The 17126-nt window shown below is 41.7% G+C and overlaps 1 protein-coding gene across 1 annotated transcript in view; it reads left to right on the top strand.

Moving 5' to 3' along the window:
* The window catches only part of LOC115417989 (FRAS1-related extracellular matrix protein 1-like), a 127050-nt gene extending 123629 nt beyond the window's left edge, over positions 1-3421 (top strand). The window contains 2 exon segments of the mRNA XM_030132256.1: positions 574-659; positions 3079-3421. Of these exon segments, the coding sequence (XP_029988116.1) occupies positions 574-659; positions 3079-3287 (295 nt within the window). The 3' untranslated portion in view covers positions 3288-3421.
* The last annotated feature ends 13705 nt before the right edge of the window (positions 3422-17126 follow it).

The raw sequence follows: 17126 nt of genomic DNA, 5'->3' as shown, positions 1-17126 counted from the left end.
ACAGAGAACCTGAAAGTAGTGGTTCTAATAGTTTTTTGTGGAATTTTGATTCTAATATTTTAACTGAATTTTTTTATAAAATCAGCAAATGTGAATGTACAGTCACGGAAAAAAATGATTAGACCATCAAAAGTCCTCCAAAATATTGATTAAGCAATCCAGTATTAACTCCTGTGTGTGTCATGTGACTAAAACAGACAGAAAAGAAAACACGGAATGCCTAAACGCACTGTTTTTGTCAGTACAGTGACATAGATATTGATGGACGAACAGAGGTGAGTTTGATTATTATCAAGAAAACATGTTAAACGCATAGATATCAGCTCTGAAATTAAACTACTATGAGTTATTTTTGTTTTTCTCGTTATATTTCTCCAAACAAATGGACCTTTAGTTGGACCAGCCATTAAAATGAACAAGAGATTGAAGAAAACAAGGGTGGTCTAAGAATTTGTTTTGCGACTGTAGATTATCTTTCCAGAAAGTACTGACAGTGGTGTAAATACTGTGAATGTTGCAGATGTTTACGTACATGTTGGGTTCTACATACTGACTTCTAAACCTCTGATCCAGGTTCAACAGCAGTCTGACCAGTGTGCGCTCCAGACGAGACATGAACTGGCTGTGGAAGTTTGCAGGAAAGAAGCCATTTTGGATCGGTCAGTCACAGATTTGATGTTTAATGTCAGATACAGAATTTGTTTTAACCAGTACACGATGTCTTTAACTTTAACCCTTGGGTGTCCCGCCCATAGAGGTCTTTCTAATTAACCTGTCCAGTCATCCGGTTTTGTCAGTGTATTCAACACTAAGAAAACAGTCTGGTAATGGGCCAGTCATTGTGAAATATGAACCGACCAATCACAAGTCTGGGGGGGCGGGTGCTTCACGATGCATCATATGCACGGGGGCGGGGTAAAGGGCATCATGGATGGACTGCCCACTACTTTTTATTCATAACTTTTGAACCAGACAAGTTTAAGACAAATATTAGACAGAATTATAAAGATCTAAATGCCATCTGAAAGACACTCAAAGGGCAACATTGAGTTTCAAATGTTTGTAAATGAAAAATTTCAAAAACTACTGTCACAGATGGACAAAATAATTAACGTCTATTTTTTACAAGAATTACAAAGTTCTCAAAAGTGAAGTTCCTCTGACATTTTCATCCTCAAATGTATTCAGTGTATACCTTAAACCCTCTATTTTACAACCGAATAATTGGTCAGAGGAAACAAAAATGTCATTATACCTAAATAGCAAGAGTTTTGAAAAATACAACATACAAATAATATTAACATTATATCCAGATGTATCTTTCATAGACATATGCATTTATTAATTTTAAACACTATGTATTTAGAATATGACATAAATACTGTAATAGTCAAATATCAATGTTTTTGGAATAAATGTAGTTTATTTATGAGAGTTTATAAAAATGAAACCAGAATGACAGCACTAAACTGGGTCACTTTCCAAACATTCACACTCAGAAAACTCCTCATTTTTTTTCCCAAATTTTTGCTCATTTCAAAATACATTTTCCTGAAAATGTAACTAATTTCCTATCCAAAGATATAAGTTTGGTGTAGCTTGTTGTAATTATATTTTTTTTGGACCAGATGTTAACTTTTCATTGACTTCGCCCACAGACTTCTTTTTTGTCACCAGTCAAAGTCGGTTCCAAGTCTGCAAATCTCTTTACAACTGTTGTCGGTTGTTTTCTTGATTATTACAGATTACACCCTGTATTCTCAAGTTTCTCTGATAAAAGGTTAACGTTCATCTTATCTGTGATTGGTTTACTCTGCACCTGTTAGTCCTGCCTTCATATTTGGATTCAAGCCCTGCGATTCCAGACAGCTCGTAATTTGCACAGCGCCGTAGTAATGTCAAAATGCTTTTCATAGTTTTTCACTTTTTTACTTTTTAAAAAATATTTCATTAACTTGACCCATAAACAAAAACACCAAATACTCAATAACTGTCATAGTTTTTAACCCTTTAAATGCCATGTTTGTAATGTAAACAAACCATATTTTTTGATGCAAAAAACACAATATTCTACATAAAAATTGGATTACTATTTTTTTTATTTTTGCATCCTGACATATGCCAATCATTAACACCAACATGGGTTAATCAGTGATGAAAGTGTTCCGGTTTTTGCTGGAAATCCATTTTTTTCTGAAAACTGAGCATATGTTCTGGTAAATTAAACGTGTCCAGATCATTTCCGTCTGGTCTGGCAACATTTCAGTCGGAAAATTACGCATAAATTGCTCCGAAAAGTGCTAACTATGTTTATTTGGGTCCGTCTCATGGGCGCGGCCATATTGCTTTCTTCTCCATTCATCTTGACCAATGAAATGCTCATTTACAACGTGGAACTTGTATTGACGGCTCTGATTGGTCCGTTGATGACACGTGGTCTGTTTCGCGTCTCTGGAGACAAGATGGCGGCTTCGCTTTGAGTATTTTACCACCAACGTATTTGGTCTAAATATTCTGTGAAATCATGTCAGAATTCATCGTCCTTCAGCGTGGGAACAAACTGAAGTGTGAGGCAGGAATCAAAAATAAGTTCAAGTGTATTTTTTCATTAATTTTGAACCTTAATGCTTTACCAAAGTGCACCAGAATGCACCTAAGAGCATGCAGAATGAAATGCTCAGAAAAGTTCAGTTTTTTTTTCTTTCCTCACTTTCATCATTGGTTAATATGCATTATTATTTTTGGTTCTAGGTCAAATGTTAAATGCTAAAATGTGTCAGTGTGCATCTTTACTCCCTTGGTAGAAGGGTGTTAAGTGTAAGAATTTAACACTGTTTATAATCTGATGATTTTAGTGGATGGGTCAGAATATTAAAATTTCATGCAAAAATGAACAACTTCTGAATTCTGACCAAATATCATTTGTGGAAAATAATATGAGCTTTAATAACATGAAGTACAAAGTGTGGATAATATACTCACCCAGATACCAGGAGGTTAAATCAATGTTTTTATTAAATACGTCAATGTCAGACTGAAACATGAACCTGATTCTTAACGTCATCCCGGTGTGATTAGGTCTGTCTGGGGGTCCGGGCCGTTGGACGTGGGCTGACGGTCAGTCCCTGTCCTTCTCCAGACTGAGGGGGGTGCCGTCGGGCCGTGGTGACGCCGACGCGGGCTCAGACTGCGTTCTGGTGGAAAATCCCAGAAGCTGGATCTCCACAAGCTGCTCGTCTGAAACTCAACACACGTTCATCTGTTCATCACTGGCTCACACTCACTGACAGATGCCCAGCATATTTTCAGCCAATGGGAACGCTGCCTTTACTCATATTTAAAGTCATGTAATGATGCTGCTCTGTACATTAGTTTTCATATTTGTGTCATAATAAAGAATGCTGCACCAACTGAAATGATGGACATGCTTGAATAGGTTTTATCTCAGATTGGAAACTGAGGAATAATTGTTATTCAGTATTTTCAATATTGGGAGACTGACTCCTTCCTGCTACGTCAGACGTACTGCGGTAAGCATCTTACATTATTTCCTGTTTCTTGTTGAGTGTTTGCCCGGAAACTTCATATTTTTCAGTAGAATCACTCATACCTGGTGCCATTCTAGATTGCCAGTGCGTTCGAAAATCACCAGTTATTCGAGAATTAATTAGATAGCGAAGGTTATCGGTTTCCACACAAACGGTAACCTCCTTCAATGCGTTAAGTCAGTTTAGTCCCAGTAACTAATCTACTGTAGTTTGGCGGCTAATATGGCTTCTCTTTCTCCTTCCCATTCTTCTTCCCTTCTGTCTTGCTCGGTGTGTCAGATGCTTAGTTTTACGCCCGCTTCCTTTAGTGACAACGGTACATGTAATAAATGTAGTGTATTTTCGGCCATGGAAGCAAGGCTTAACGAATTGGAAGCTCAGGTCTGCTCCATGAACAAAACGTTAGCTGCGACAGCTAGCCAGCCCCCTTTAGCCGGAGCGGACCCACTAGCCCAGGTTAGCCATCCCCCAGCAGCTCCTGAGCAACCGGGAGAAAAACAGGAACAGTGGGTGACTGTTCGAAGGAAGCATAGTGGCAGGCGAAAGCCTGAGGTACACCACCAACCACTGCAGGCCAAAGCCTGAGGTACACCACCAACCACTGCAGGTGAAAGCCTGAGGTACACCACCAACCACTGCAGGCGAAAGCCTGAGGTACACCACCAACCACTGTAGGCGAAAGCCTGAGGTACACCACTAACCACTGCAGGTGAAAGCCTGAGGTACACTACCAACCACTGCAGGCGAAAGCCTGAGGTACACCACCAACCACTGTAGGCCAAAGCCTGAGGTACACCACCAGCCACTGCAGGTGAAAGCCTGAGGTACACCACCAACCACTGTAGGCCAAAGCCTGAGGTACACCGCCAACCACTGCAGGTGAAAGCCTGAGGTACACCACCAACCCCTGCAGGCCAAAGCCTCAGGTACACCACCAACCACTGCAGGTGAAAGCCTGAGGTACACCACCAACCACTGTAGGCCAAAGCCTGAGGTACACCACCAACCACTGCAGGCCAAAGCCTGAGGTACACCACCAACCACTGCAGGTGAAAGCCTGAGGTACACCACCAACCCCTGCAGGCCAAAGCCTGAGGTACAGCACCGACCACTGCAGGTGAAAGCCTGAGGTACACCACCAACCGCTGTAGGCCAAAGCCTCAGGTACACTACCAACCACTGCAGGTGAAAGCCTGAGGTACACCACCAACCACTGTAGGCCAAAGCCTCAGGTACACCACCAACCACTGCAGGTGAAAGCCTGAGGTACACCACCAACCACTGTAGGCCAAAGCCTGAGGTACACCACCAACCACTGCAGGCCAAAGCCTGAGGTACACCACCAACCACTGCAGGTGAAAGCCTGAGGTACACCACCAACCACTGCAGGCCAAAGCCTGAGGTACAGCACCGACCACTGCAGGTGAAAGCCTGAGGTACACCACCAACCACTGTAGGCCCAAGCCTCAGGTACACCACCAACCACTGCAGGTGAAAGCCTGAGGTACACCACCAACCACTGTAGGCCAAAGCCTGAGGTACAGCACCAACCACTGCAGGCCAAAACCAGAGGTACACCACCAACCACTGCAGGCCAAAGCCTGAAGTACACCACCAACCACTGCGCGTTTCCAACAAGTTTTCCCCACTCAGCAACACACCCGCCGAGAATGAAACTGGTGACTGGCAGCTCTGTAGTACAGAACGTGAAGCTAGAGACACCAGCGCCCATAGTCAAATACATTCCGGGGACCAGAGCAGGCGACATTGAATCCGCTTTAAAAGTGTTGGCTAAGGATAAACATAAATACCCTAAGATTGTAATTCACTTCAGCGGTAATGACACCCGATTACGCCAATCGAAGGTCACTAAAATTAATATTGAGTCGGTGTGCACATATGCCAAAAGTATGTGGGACTGGATAGTTTTCTCTGGTCCCCTACCTAATCTGACCAGTGATGGCATGTTTAGTCACATGTCTTCACTCAATTGCAGGCTGTCCAGGTGGTGTCCTGCAAATGACATACAGTTTGGTGACAACTGGTGGACTTTTTGGTGAAAACCCAGTCTTAGTAGAAGAGACGGCATACATCGACTTGGAATGGCGCTGCTCTCCTTAGAGAAAACCTGTCCAGGTTTATAACCGACCCAAAAGCCTGACCCAGAGTCAGGGCCGGACTGAGACTCATTTTCAGCCCTGGAGTTTCATACCTCAGACCAGCCCACTTTAGATCTTGTGAAACTCAAGATTTTGTGAAAAAGTTGCAGATTTTGGCACATTTGGCTGCGTTTGCTTCCAGAGCTTTCCTCTTTAATTCTTGCTTCTCCACACCACCCTTGCTCTTCTTATTATCCATGTGTCAAACAGCAAACACAGCTGACCATCCACAGCCTACAGAGCACAGATGGTATGTGCTCCACAGCTACAGTACAGAGCTACTAACCGTGTGCAAGGACAGATTACATCAGGTCACGCTGCGTCTGCAAAAAAGAGGAAGAAAACAAACAGCTTGCTAGTAGAGGGGGTGGGGCCCAGGAACAGTGGCTGCAGATTATGTGATCAACCCAGTGCTGTGACTGAACACCGGCCCCCAAAAAACAAATAAATAAATAAAATATTAAATACATATTTAATATGAACTCCGGCCCTAGTGGCCTAAATATTATACCAGCCCACCGGGAATTGTCCCGGTCCTCCCGATTAGCCAGTCTGGACCTGCCCAGAGTTGAGTGCGGGATGCAGTGTCAGTCTGAAACACTTCTCTGCGCTTCCTGAGCAGATACCCTCTGTAAACCCAATATAGACTGGGTCTGTCCCAGGTACCCACTGTAAAGCCTGTATGGACTGGGTCTGTCCCAGATACCCCCTGTAAAGCCTATATAGACTGGGTCTGTCCCAGATATCCCCTGTAAACCCTATATAGACTGGGTCTGTCCCAGATACCCCCTGTAAACCCTATATAGACTGGGTCTGTCCCAGATACCCAGTGTAAACCCTATATAGACTGGGTCTGTCCCAGACACCCTCTGTAAACCCAATAGACACTGGGTCTGTCCCAGGTACCCACTGTAAACCCTATATGGACTGGGTCTGTCCCAGATACCCCCTGTAAAGCCTATATAGACTGGGTCTGTCCCAGATACCCCCTGTAAAGCCTATATAGACTGGGTCTGTCCCAGATACCCCCTGTAAACCCTATATAGCCTGGGTCTGTCCCAGATACCCAGTGTAAACCCTATGTAGACTGGGTCTGTCCCAGATACCCAGTGTAAACCCTATATAGACTGGGTCTGTCCCAGATACCCAGTGTAAACCCTATATAGACTGGGTCTGTCCCAGATACCCAGTGTAAACCCTATGTAGACTGGGTCTGTCCCCCGCACCTGTAAAGTTAAATTAAATAGATAAACAGCTGCACAGCAAAATCTAATAAAAATCAACACCAATACTTCCACAGTTCCAAAGCACAAGAAAGTAAAATGTGGCCTCCTTAATATTAGATCTTTGTCTTCCAAAGCCTTATTAATTCATAGTATTATATTAGATCGTCATACAGAGTCTAATGGAAACCTGGCTCTGTGAGGAGGAATATGTGTTGTTAAATGAAGCTCCTCCTCCTATTCACCGTAATAATCAGATTCCTCGAGGCTCAGGCCGAGGAGGAGGAGTTGCAGCTATTTGTAATTCATGTCTACAAATAAATCCCAAACTTAAGCCCAACTTTAAGTCATTCGAAAGTCTTAGTCTGAGCCTATCCAACCCAATCCACAAACCGCTCCAGCCTATACTATTTACTATAGTGGATCGTCCTCCTGGTCCATCCCATACTGTAATGCGATTTCCTTCAAGCCAACAGTTTGAGAACTTCCAGTCAGGTTTTAGGGAACATCATAGTACAGAAACGGCCCTGGTCAAAGTTACCAATGACCTTCTCACTGCTTCAGATAAGGGTCTGGTTTCTAGGCTGGTTTTATTAGACCTTAGTGCGGCTTTCGATACTGTTGACCATCACATCTTTCTGCAACGTCTGGAAAACTCAGTTGGTATCAAAGGATCGGCATTAATGTGGTTCAAATCTAATCTAACAGATGGTTCTCACTTTGTTAACATTAATAATGAATCCTCCCAGTGCAGTATAGTTAGTTATGGAGTACCTCAAGGCTCGTTTCTTGGACCAATACAGTTTATCCTATCCATGCTTCCTTTAAGTAACTTAATAAGAAAACACTCCATCAACTTTCATTGCTACGCTGATGATACCCAGTTATATTTATCCATTAAACCTGATGAAGCCAATCAGCTAGCCAAACTACAGGAGTGCATTAAAGAGATTAAAGATTGAATGAACAACAATTTTCTGCTGTTAAACTCAAACAAAACTGAAGTCATTGTGTTTGGACCAAAAACTGTTAGGGATGCAGTGTCCAGCCAAGTCTACCGTGGATGGTGTTACCATGGAGACCAAAACCACTTTGAGGAATCTAGGCATCATTTTCCATCAGGATCTATCGTTTAACTCTCACATAAAACAGATTTCTAGAACTGCTTTCTTTCATCTGCGTAATATGACTAAAATTAGACAGATTTGAACACAGAACCATGCAGAAAAATTAGTCCATGCTTTTATTCCATCCACACGAGATTATTGTAACTCACTTCTCTCAGGTTGTCCCAAAAAGTCCTTACAGACCCTTCAGCTAATCCAAAATGCTGCTGCCCATGGACTCACTAGAACCAGTATCACAGACCATATTCGTCCTGTGTTGGCTTCTCTGCACTGGCTCCCTGTAAAAGCTAGGATAGACTTTAAATACTCCTCCTCACTTCCAAAGCCCTTCATGTCCAGGCACCCACTGATCTGAAAGAACGTTCAGTTCCATACAATCCATCTAGAGCACTACGCTGTCCACATGCAGGTGCACTGGTGGTCCCTAGAATCTCCAAAAGTAGGATGGGGGCCAGAGCCTTCAGCTATCAAGCTCCACGATTGTGGACCCACCTCCTGCCTCGGTCCAGGAGTCAGACACCCTCTGCCTTTTTAAGAGGAGGTTCAAAACGTTCCTTTTTGATGAATCTTATAGTTAGTGCAGCTCAGGCTGATCTGAGTTCTGCTGCTATAGTGTTAGACTGATGGACACTGAGCTCTGCTGATACGCCTCCTCCTCTATGACCTCCTCTCTCCTCATCCTCCTCCTCTATGACCTCCTCTCTGCTCCTCCTCTATGACCTCCTCTCTGCTCTTTCTCCCTTCTTTCTCCCTGACCTTTTCTCTCCTAATTTTCTCTTCTATTTACGCCCCAGTGAATACATGTTACTGACTTGACTTCTTCTCTGGAGTCTCTGTGGTTTATTGCCTCACAGGTTTTCCCTGGATCATCACAGGTTTTCCCAGGATCCTCTCTGGACCTGCTGCCGTGGTCCTGCCTCTCTCCTCCTTCATTGTCATCACTCACTTCTCCATATAGTTATGATAGTGTTTGTTCTATCGTCCCATAAATGTTCTAGTTCAGTTTTCTGCACATCAGTTCCATCCATGTGTCTCCCCTACCTCCCACCTTCTCCCCCTCTCCCCCAGTATCTCTCTATCACTCTCTCTCTTCTCCTCCTTTACTCTCTCTTTTTAACCCCAACTGGTCCTGTCACTCGTCCATCCTTCAGTAGTCTGGGTCTGCACCAGGTTTCTGCTATTAAAGGTACTTTTTCCTTCCACTGTCACCACTCACTAGTGTTTGCTCCTGGAGAATTCTGTTGGTTTCTGTAAATTGGCTTCATTCTGGTTTTTACCAACTCTATATATAAAGTGTCATAAGATAGCTTTTGTTATGATTTGGCGCTATATAAATAAAATTTGATTTGATTGATTGAAAGAACAGGGGACACAAGTGAGTCAAGGAGAAGTAGACGCAAGTGGGTCAACTGGGTCAAAGAGACTTAAGTGGGTCAAGTGGGTCACAGAGAAACACGTGGGTCAAGGAGACACAAGTGGGTCAATGGGTCAAGGAGAAGCAAGTGGGTCTACTGGGTCAAGGAGATGTAAATGGGTCAGCTGAGTCAAGGAGACACAAGTTGGTCAACTGGGTCAAGGAGGCACAAGTGGGTCAACTGGGTCAAGGAGATGTAAATGGGTCAACTGGGTCAAGGAGACACAAGTGGGACAATGGGGTCAAGTAGACAGAAGTGGGTCAAAGAGACAGAAGTGGGTGAAGTGGGCCAAAGAGACGAAAGTGGGTCAACTGAGTCAAAGAGACACAAGTGGGGCAGTAGAGAATGTCTTTTATTTATTTATTTTTAACTTGTTTTAACATGTTTTTAAACCATAAAGTTGTAATGGTGAACAGTACCTCAGTTGCAGGTTCACAGGTCTCACTTGGTCTGCGTTTTTTGTTTTTCTTCTCCTCAGGGGTAGTAGGTTTAATGTCGCTTGTGTCCAGTTTAGATTTTGCTGCCTTTGGTGTTGGAACTGAGTGTGGACTTGAATAGTATTTAGACATTTTATTTGGGGGCTTTTCTCCATCCCTTTTTCCCCACCTTTCTTCACACAAACTCATATCTGTGTTCCTCATGGTCTTCAGCAGTAATTGGTCAGAGAAACTGCTTGTTATGAGGTGTTCTCTGTATCTCCCTTGAACAGAACCATTTCATTTTTGGGATGCAGGCTCCAGGTCTCCGTCTCCCCTGCTTTTTAAGGATGGTTTGCTTTACAATCCCAAACCATCTCTCCACATGACAGTTGGTGCCACGTGTGGGACTTTGTTCCAATTTATCTGTGTGTACATTCTCCAGCAACACACCACTCCAAATGGGAAAAATACTCAGGTAGGTATCACACAGTACTTCTACAATCCTGGGACAGTAATAGCGATTGACTGGGCATACCCGTAAGTCAGCCTCATCCTGAAGGTCCCTCCTAGCCTCCTCCAGGACTTTCCTGAATAGGAGGGTGAATGGAAATCTTCCAACAATTATTTTTGTTGTTTTTTCTGTCTTCATCATCTTCCTCTTGCGCCATGTGGCCATCTTGGAGAGCCTCCAGGTCTTCAGATTTGAAAAGATTCTGCCTCTTGATCAATGCCTGCATGATCTTCACATTTTTGGCCACAGTAGGGGTATAATGTGGGCTCATGAAAATGCAACACATGACCCGAAAAATGTTTCGCGGTGTTGCAGTTATTGTAGTATTTTGCAGTTGTGCAAAGCCAAATGCTGCAAAATTTTTCAAGGCCTTTTCAGAGGCCTTCCTCCCAAAGGCTTGGCACACAGCTTTCAGCACATGAGCTGAGCACAAATGGAAAACTGTGAATGATTTGTGTGTGCTCTGTCCACAGCAAATAGCAAAGGCCCTATCCAGATCGGTGTATATGTTTTCTGTGTTAAACACAAGCAGCACACTCTGTATCATGGCCCAGCTGTAACTGGTTTCAATCCTGTGAACTTTTTTGTGGGTAAACTGTGCCAGCTTGTGTTGGAACTGCATCAACAAAAATGTGATTGCTGGGATTGTGTGTTCGTTAGTTAGCATCTGACACACTGGGAGTGGAGGCCCATTCTGAACAGCCCCTGGCAGCACCAATGCATAATGCATGACTGTGTTCTACTGACCAGGGGTTTTTCAACTGACATTCCCAGTAGCATCCAGATAAAGTGTCACAGGACTCTTCTTTCTTAAATGTTGGACTACGATGTTAATTCCCATTTCGGTGTATAAATGGACACCAAAGGGGTTTGGTTGAAAGTTCTGAATGTACCCGGGTATTTTCTTGAATTGGAAATGTAATTCTCACATTATATTTTCTGTCAGATTGATTTCATTATAATGTCATCATGAATCTTTTTTTTTTTTTTTTTTTTTTAATTCTGAGGTTATAATCCTCAGCACACTTGTGTTTCAGCTTCAGGAGAGGTTCCCTGAAATGAGCTCAGCAACAGGTGTTTTTTTTCAGTTGGCTGTAGTACAACTGACTCACTCCCTTATGAAGCACATTAGCAATCCTTCCTCTTCTGGTGTTGCAGGCAAATCAAAATTTGGTTTCTTTTTTTAATGAGTAATTTCTCTCTTTTGATGAACACCAATCCTCAGTCTTTTTTCTAGTGGTTTCTTCTTCATTGTGAAAAAATACTCTGCAGGGCAGGATGGAAAAGTGCAAATAGCTTTGATCTTTAAATAAGGGCAGTTAGTCTTAGGCTGCGTGGCAGTTTAATATGTTGTATCTTAAAAGAAAGGGTATGACAAGGATTTTAGTACTTGAAACTATTTTATAGAATGTGGGTCCACGGCTGCCTCAATTTTGTAGAGCCTGGTTTAGGTGTCATTTTTTCACAGTCTTTTCTGTTGACATTAATAGTAAACCTTCGTGAGACCTTTGGCAACACTCTCAATAGCTTTTCATTTTGTGCCTGTTCAGGATTGACCTGTGATTGTTCTGTGTACAAGGCCTTCTGCTTTTGCTTCATTACTGCCTCACTTACTTCACACTCTTCAACATCCACTTTCCCTCTTTCTTCTTCAGACTCACAATCTTTATCTGTTGGTAACATCTCTTTCTCTTTCTCCTCCTCCTCCTCTTACTCCTCCTCCTCCTCCTCCTCCCACTTTTTTGTGGGTGTCCCTTCACCAGCCTCTTTCCCCCTTCTTTCTCCAAACTCAGCATCTTCATCTGTCCATAACAAGTCTTTCTCCTCTTCTTCTGTGAGTGTGACTTCTCCATCCACTGTCCATGGTCTTTCTTCAGAGTCATCGTCTCATCTGTCCATAGTCTTTCTCCTCCTCTTCTTCTGTGAGTGTTACTTCTCCATCCACTGTCCATGGTCTTTCTTCAAACTCAGTATCATCATTTGTTGTTAACATCTCTTTCTCTTCCTCTCCCTCCTCCTCCTCTTCTGACTCTTTTCTGAATGTGCCTTCTAAATCCATTTTCCCTACTCCTTCTTCAGACTCAGCACCTTTACTTGTCTGTAGCTTTTCTTTGTCCTCCTCCTCCCCACCTTCACCATCCACTTCCTCTACAGTCTTCAGTCCTACCTGTAGTGATAATTTTCTTTGCTCATCTCTATTGTGGTCTGTGCCCACATCTTTTTCACTTCTCAGAGGCAGGTCCAACATCCTATCTTCTTCACTGTTTGTTCCTGTAACAACTGGTCTGTCTTGTGACTCCCTTGTCAAATCCCTCACTCCACAATGATTTTCATTCCGTATGGTCCACAACCAATGACGGTTTTTCCTTATATCAATATCAAAAAGGACTACTGATGGCTCAGACCAGATGGGGGAGGATTAACATGTATCTCTTTTTGTAATATTTGCATCCTTCAGTTCTTTCACCACATTAGCCAATCGACCAGCTACTGCCCACAAGCCTTTTCTCTGCACTTTACGTCCTCTTCTTACTCTACCCATTATCTTCTCTGTTTCTGACCTAAAAGAAGGTGTGTGCATAAAGCAGGAATAACTCAACAGTGATTTGGCTGTTCCTTTATACACAAAAATATCAAGGTACTATTGTTCCTTTAAATGTCTAAACATCTACAGCCTGTGAAGACATTGGTCTCCATCTATGTTATAACATTAATATTAAGATTAATATTCACATTGTATCTATTTTACATTATTTTCTTAAGGGCTTTCAATTAACCTTGGTAAATAAACAACAAATTGCTGGGAGCTTTAATAATATGAAATCATTGAATAGGTAAAGTCATATCTTTATATAAGGCTGGAAACAAGCACCTTTTCACAAACTATAGACCTGTGTCCTTACTGCCACAATTTTCAAAAATACCTTAAAAAGTCTTTAACAACATATTGTAAACATTTCTGAAAAAGTACAAAATACTGGCAGAGAATCAGTGCAGGTTAAGGTCAAACAGATCAACAGAATTTGCAGTAACTGAGGTGACAATATAAATCACAAATGCCGTAGATCGAAAGGAATATACTCTTGGGATATTTATTGGTTAAAAACAGGTTGGTAACCCAGGCCTCTGGAGCCGCATGTGGCTTTTTCATCCCTCTGCTACAGCTCTGTATGGCTTTGACAACATGAATACTGAATATTTAACAGAAATTAATTTAATTTTAGCTTAGTAATTTTTTTTATGTAATTCTAAATTTAAAGATTATGGTGATCTTGTAACATTACAATAAAACGTGTTATATTTTTTTGCCGCAACAACAACAAAAACAACAACAACAAAAAGGTAAAAGCTTGAAACCATCAGTTGTATTTGTTAGTGGACAAGATTAAAGCCTGTTTTCAGATTAGTGATGTGTTGGTTACAAAAGTAACAGCTCATACAGCTGGCACTGTCAAGTGAATAATAGGACTGTGCTCATGGGAGCCAGAGAGTCTTTTAAATAATTTTTTTTTAGAGCTGAACATATTTGCTGTACTGCATTGAACAGAACTGTGCAGTGCTGAATCTGTTCATAAGGCACGGGTAATCAGCGCTGTCCAGTGCTGAACCTGCTCATAAGGCACAAGTAACCATATTAGCGCTGTCCAGTGCTGAACTTATTCATAAGGAACAGGTAACCATAGTAGCGCTGTCCAGTGCTGAACCTGTTCATAAGGCACAGGTAATCAGCGCTGTCCAGTGCTGAACTTCATAAGGAATAGGTAAACATAGTTGCGCTGTCCATTGCTGAAGTTGTTCATAAGGAACAGGCAACCATAGTAGCGCTGTGCAGTGCTGAACCTGGTAATAAGGCACAGGTAACCATAGTAGCGCCGTCCAGTGCTGAACCTGTTAGTAAGGCACAAGTAATCAGTGCTGTCCAGTGCTGAACCTAGTCATAAGGACTAGCTAACCATAGTAGCGCTCTCCAGTGCTGAACCAAAAGTATTTTTGCATAAACTAAGAGTTGTAGTCAGAAGGGGGAAGTGTCCTTGTTTTGGCCTGTGAGTTTGGAGGGTCCGCCCCCTTTGTGGGTGGAGCTATTAACAAAAAAATATATATATATAAAAAGTTGCTCTTTCTTTAGCAGTGTATTGCTCTGAACTAGGGATGTAACGATTACTGGTATAATGATAAACCGTGACAAAATTCCTGACGGTTAGTATTACAGTTTAAATTCCAATTATCATGTTAACCATGTTTGATTACTGCACTTTGAAAACTAATGGTACTGCTCATTTCCTGGAGAAGCAGCAGTACTCAAGGTGCTATCTGTCGCTGAAAAAGAGACTCAAACAACTCAAACTTGACATGAAAAATGGTCAAACATTGGCCATAAGGAGACATCTTTAACGCACATTTGTAAATTTGATTGTTTACATGTTAATATTTTAATGTTTCTGCCAACAGAAAATACATTGTGGCTATTATTTTATTTATTTATGTATTTATTTATGTATTTATTTTTTCAAAATACAACTTGATTAAATTATTTCAGTGTGTGAATAAATACTTTTTATACATTTTGAGCACAGTTTCAACAATATCATGATAATAACGATAACTGTGATAATTTTGGTCACAATAACCATGATATGAAATTTTCATATCGTTACATCCGTACTCTGAACTAAGAGTAACAGTAGTAGGAAGGCAAAAACATAACCTCCTTGGCGGAGGTAACAAACAGTAATGTTAAAATAATTTTAATTCAGGTTCCACATGTAGACCAATATGATCTAAAGTGGATCAGAACCATTCAAAAAATAACAGAATAACCTATAAACAATGAGAACTACACATTTTTGTCTTTGGTTTTGTGAAAAAAAAAAGTCAAATTACATGAAAATGTTTACATGTGCAAACTATCCGTTCACACAAAATGTGAATAATGACACTAAAGATATTAACAATCAATATTGTTAAAATGATTTAAATTCAGGTTCCACATACAGAACAATATGATCTAAAGTGGATCAGAACCAGTCAAATAACAGAATAACCTATAAATAACTACACAACATGAGAGGCATGCCACCAGAGGCTGCTATACAGTTTCTAAAGTAAGAACCAATGTTGGGAATAACTGCGTTACTAATTCCGTTATTTAATTATTAATTAAAATTATTTCTATTTGAAACGTTACAACGCCGTTGCCGTTACCGGTATTGAAATATGGTGCGTTACTATGCACTGATATCTAACAGCTGTTATCCGTCCTGGCTTGCTCTGCCAGGCACGAGAGATGTGACGTTCGTGGACAAGTCGAGTCTTTTGAATGGCTCTTTTCAGTAAACGATAAGAACTGATTCATGGTGAGCCGTTCGTTTACGAGCTGTTCTTCTATTCAAATCTCCTACACCACCTTCATGTTTCACCTGTGTGTCCATGAGTCAGAGTTGTCCACGCCCCCTTCACCTGAACCACTAATGACATCTATGAGTTTGAGTTGTGCGCAGCACACCACATTCACTTGAACTATGCAGCAAGGTGCGCAGCTAATTTAGGGGAGGAGTTATCAGCTAATTTAGGGGAGGAGTTATCAGTGAGAGTCCGACTGACTGGACTGAAGACATTTCCTGCTGGATCTGGGAGGAGCCACTGAAAAGAGTGCAGATGTGGGATTAATTGGAGGAGCATCTGCCTCTATATATACAGATATGCACTTATGTGGTGGAAAAGCCGAGGCCGGTGGACCCCAACCGGACCACAGTTATGATATGAAGTACCTCTCTGCTGTTCTACTCAATGAAAGTGGCCCGTGAAACCCGCTCAAAAATCAGTTTCCTTTTACATATTTGAAGGTTGTTGTTTTTTTTTTTTTTTTTTTTTTTTTTTAAGTAACGCAATAATTACTTTCCCTGGTAACTAATTACATTTATTAAGGAGTAATTCCGTTACTAATTCAAGGTGCTTCACACAGGACATTGAAATACAATGACAAGGGAAAAGGAAACACATTTAAAACATAGAAGAAACATGTAAAAGGTGATTAAAAACAGCAAGTAAGAAAACAACACATAAACCCCCAAAAATATAAAAACACACACATATTAAAGTAAGAGTTGCAGTGCAGAGTTTCGAAAGAGAATATAAAATTTAAAAAGTAAAAAGCCTTTTAGTCAACGGCAGGTAATAGTCAAATCTTCCATCACTGGTTTTTGTTCTGCGGTCAACTTCAGATACAAGTATTTTATTTAAACAAATGTTCAAAAAATAACTCAAACCCCATGTTTGGCTCCTGTTGAATCCAGTTCCATTCATGCAGTCTGCTTGTGTGACCAGTAGAACCAACAAACTGCTCCTGATCAGGTCATGATTGTTTCGTTGACCCAAATATCCTTCAGCAGTATTTGTTCACCGTAATAAAACTGAGTAGTCTGACATGTCACTGTTTGTAAAACAGGGCATTTTTTTTTTTTTTTTTTTTTTTTTACTTCTCCAGGCACCACTGCACCACTTTAGTGCTGGTGTCACATCCATGACCCAGAGGAACAGAAGGGGAAGCGGCTGTAATGCTCTGTACTGTGGGTTTGGCGGCTCTGAAAACAGCCTCTTTGTTGATCCATTTCCACACACCTCAGCCAACACCCATCGGATGTTCTGCAGAACACCGTTTCCCTCTGCGTTCACGTATGCGCCGTCATTTCACAGCCGCCCCAGGGTTATACCGGGTGCGTGCCCC

Source organism: Sphaeramia orbicularis, chromosome 4 (genome assembly GCF_902148855.1).
Source record: "Sphaeramia orbicularis chromosome 4, fSphaOr1.1, whole genome shotgun sequence".
NCBI classification, from domain to species: Eukaryota; Metazoa; Chordata; class Actinopteri; order Kurtiformes; family Apogonidae; genus Sphaeramia; species Sphaeramia orbicularis.
The sequence above is the reverse complement of the archived record's forward strand: the minus strand, read 5'-3'. Positions and strand labels throughout refer to the sequence as shown.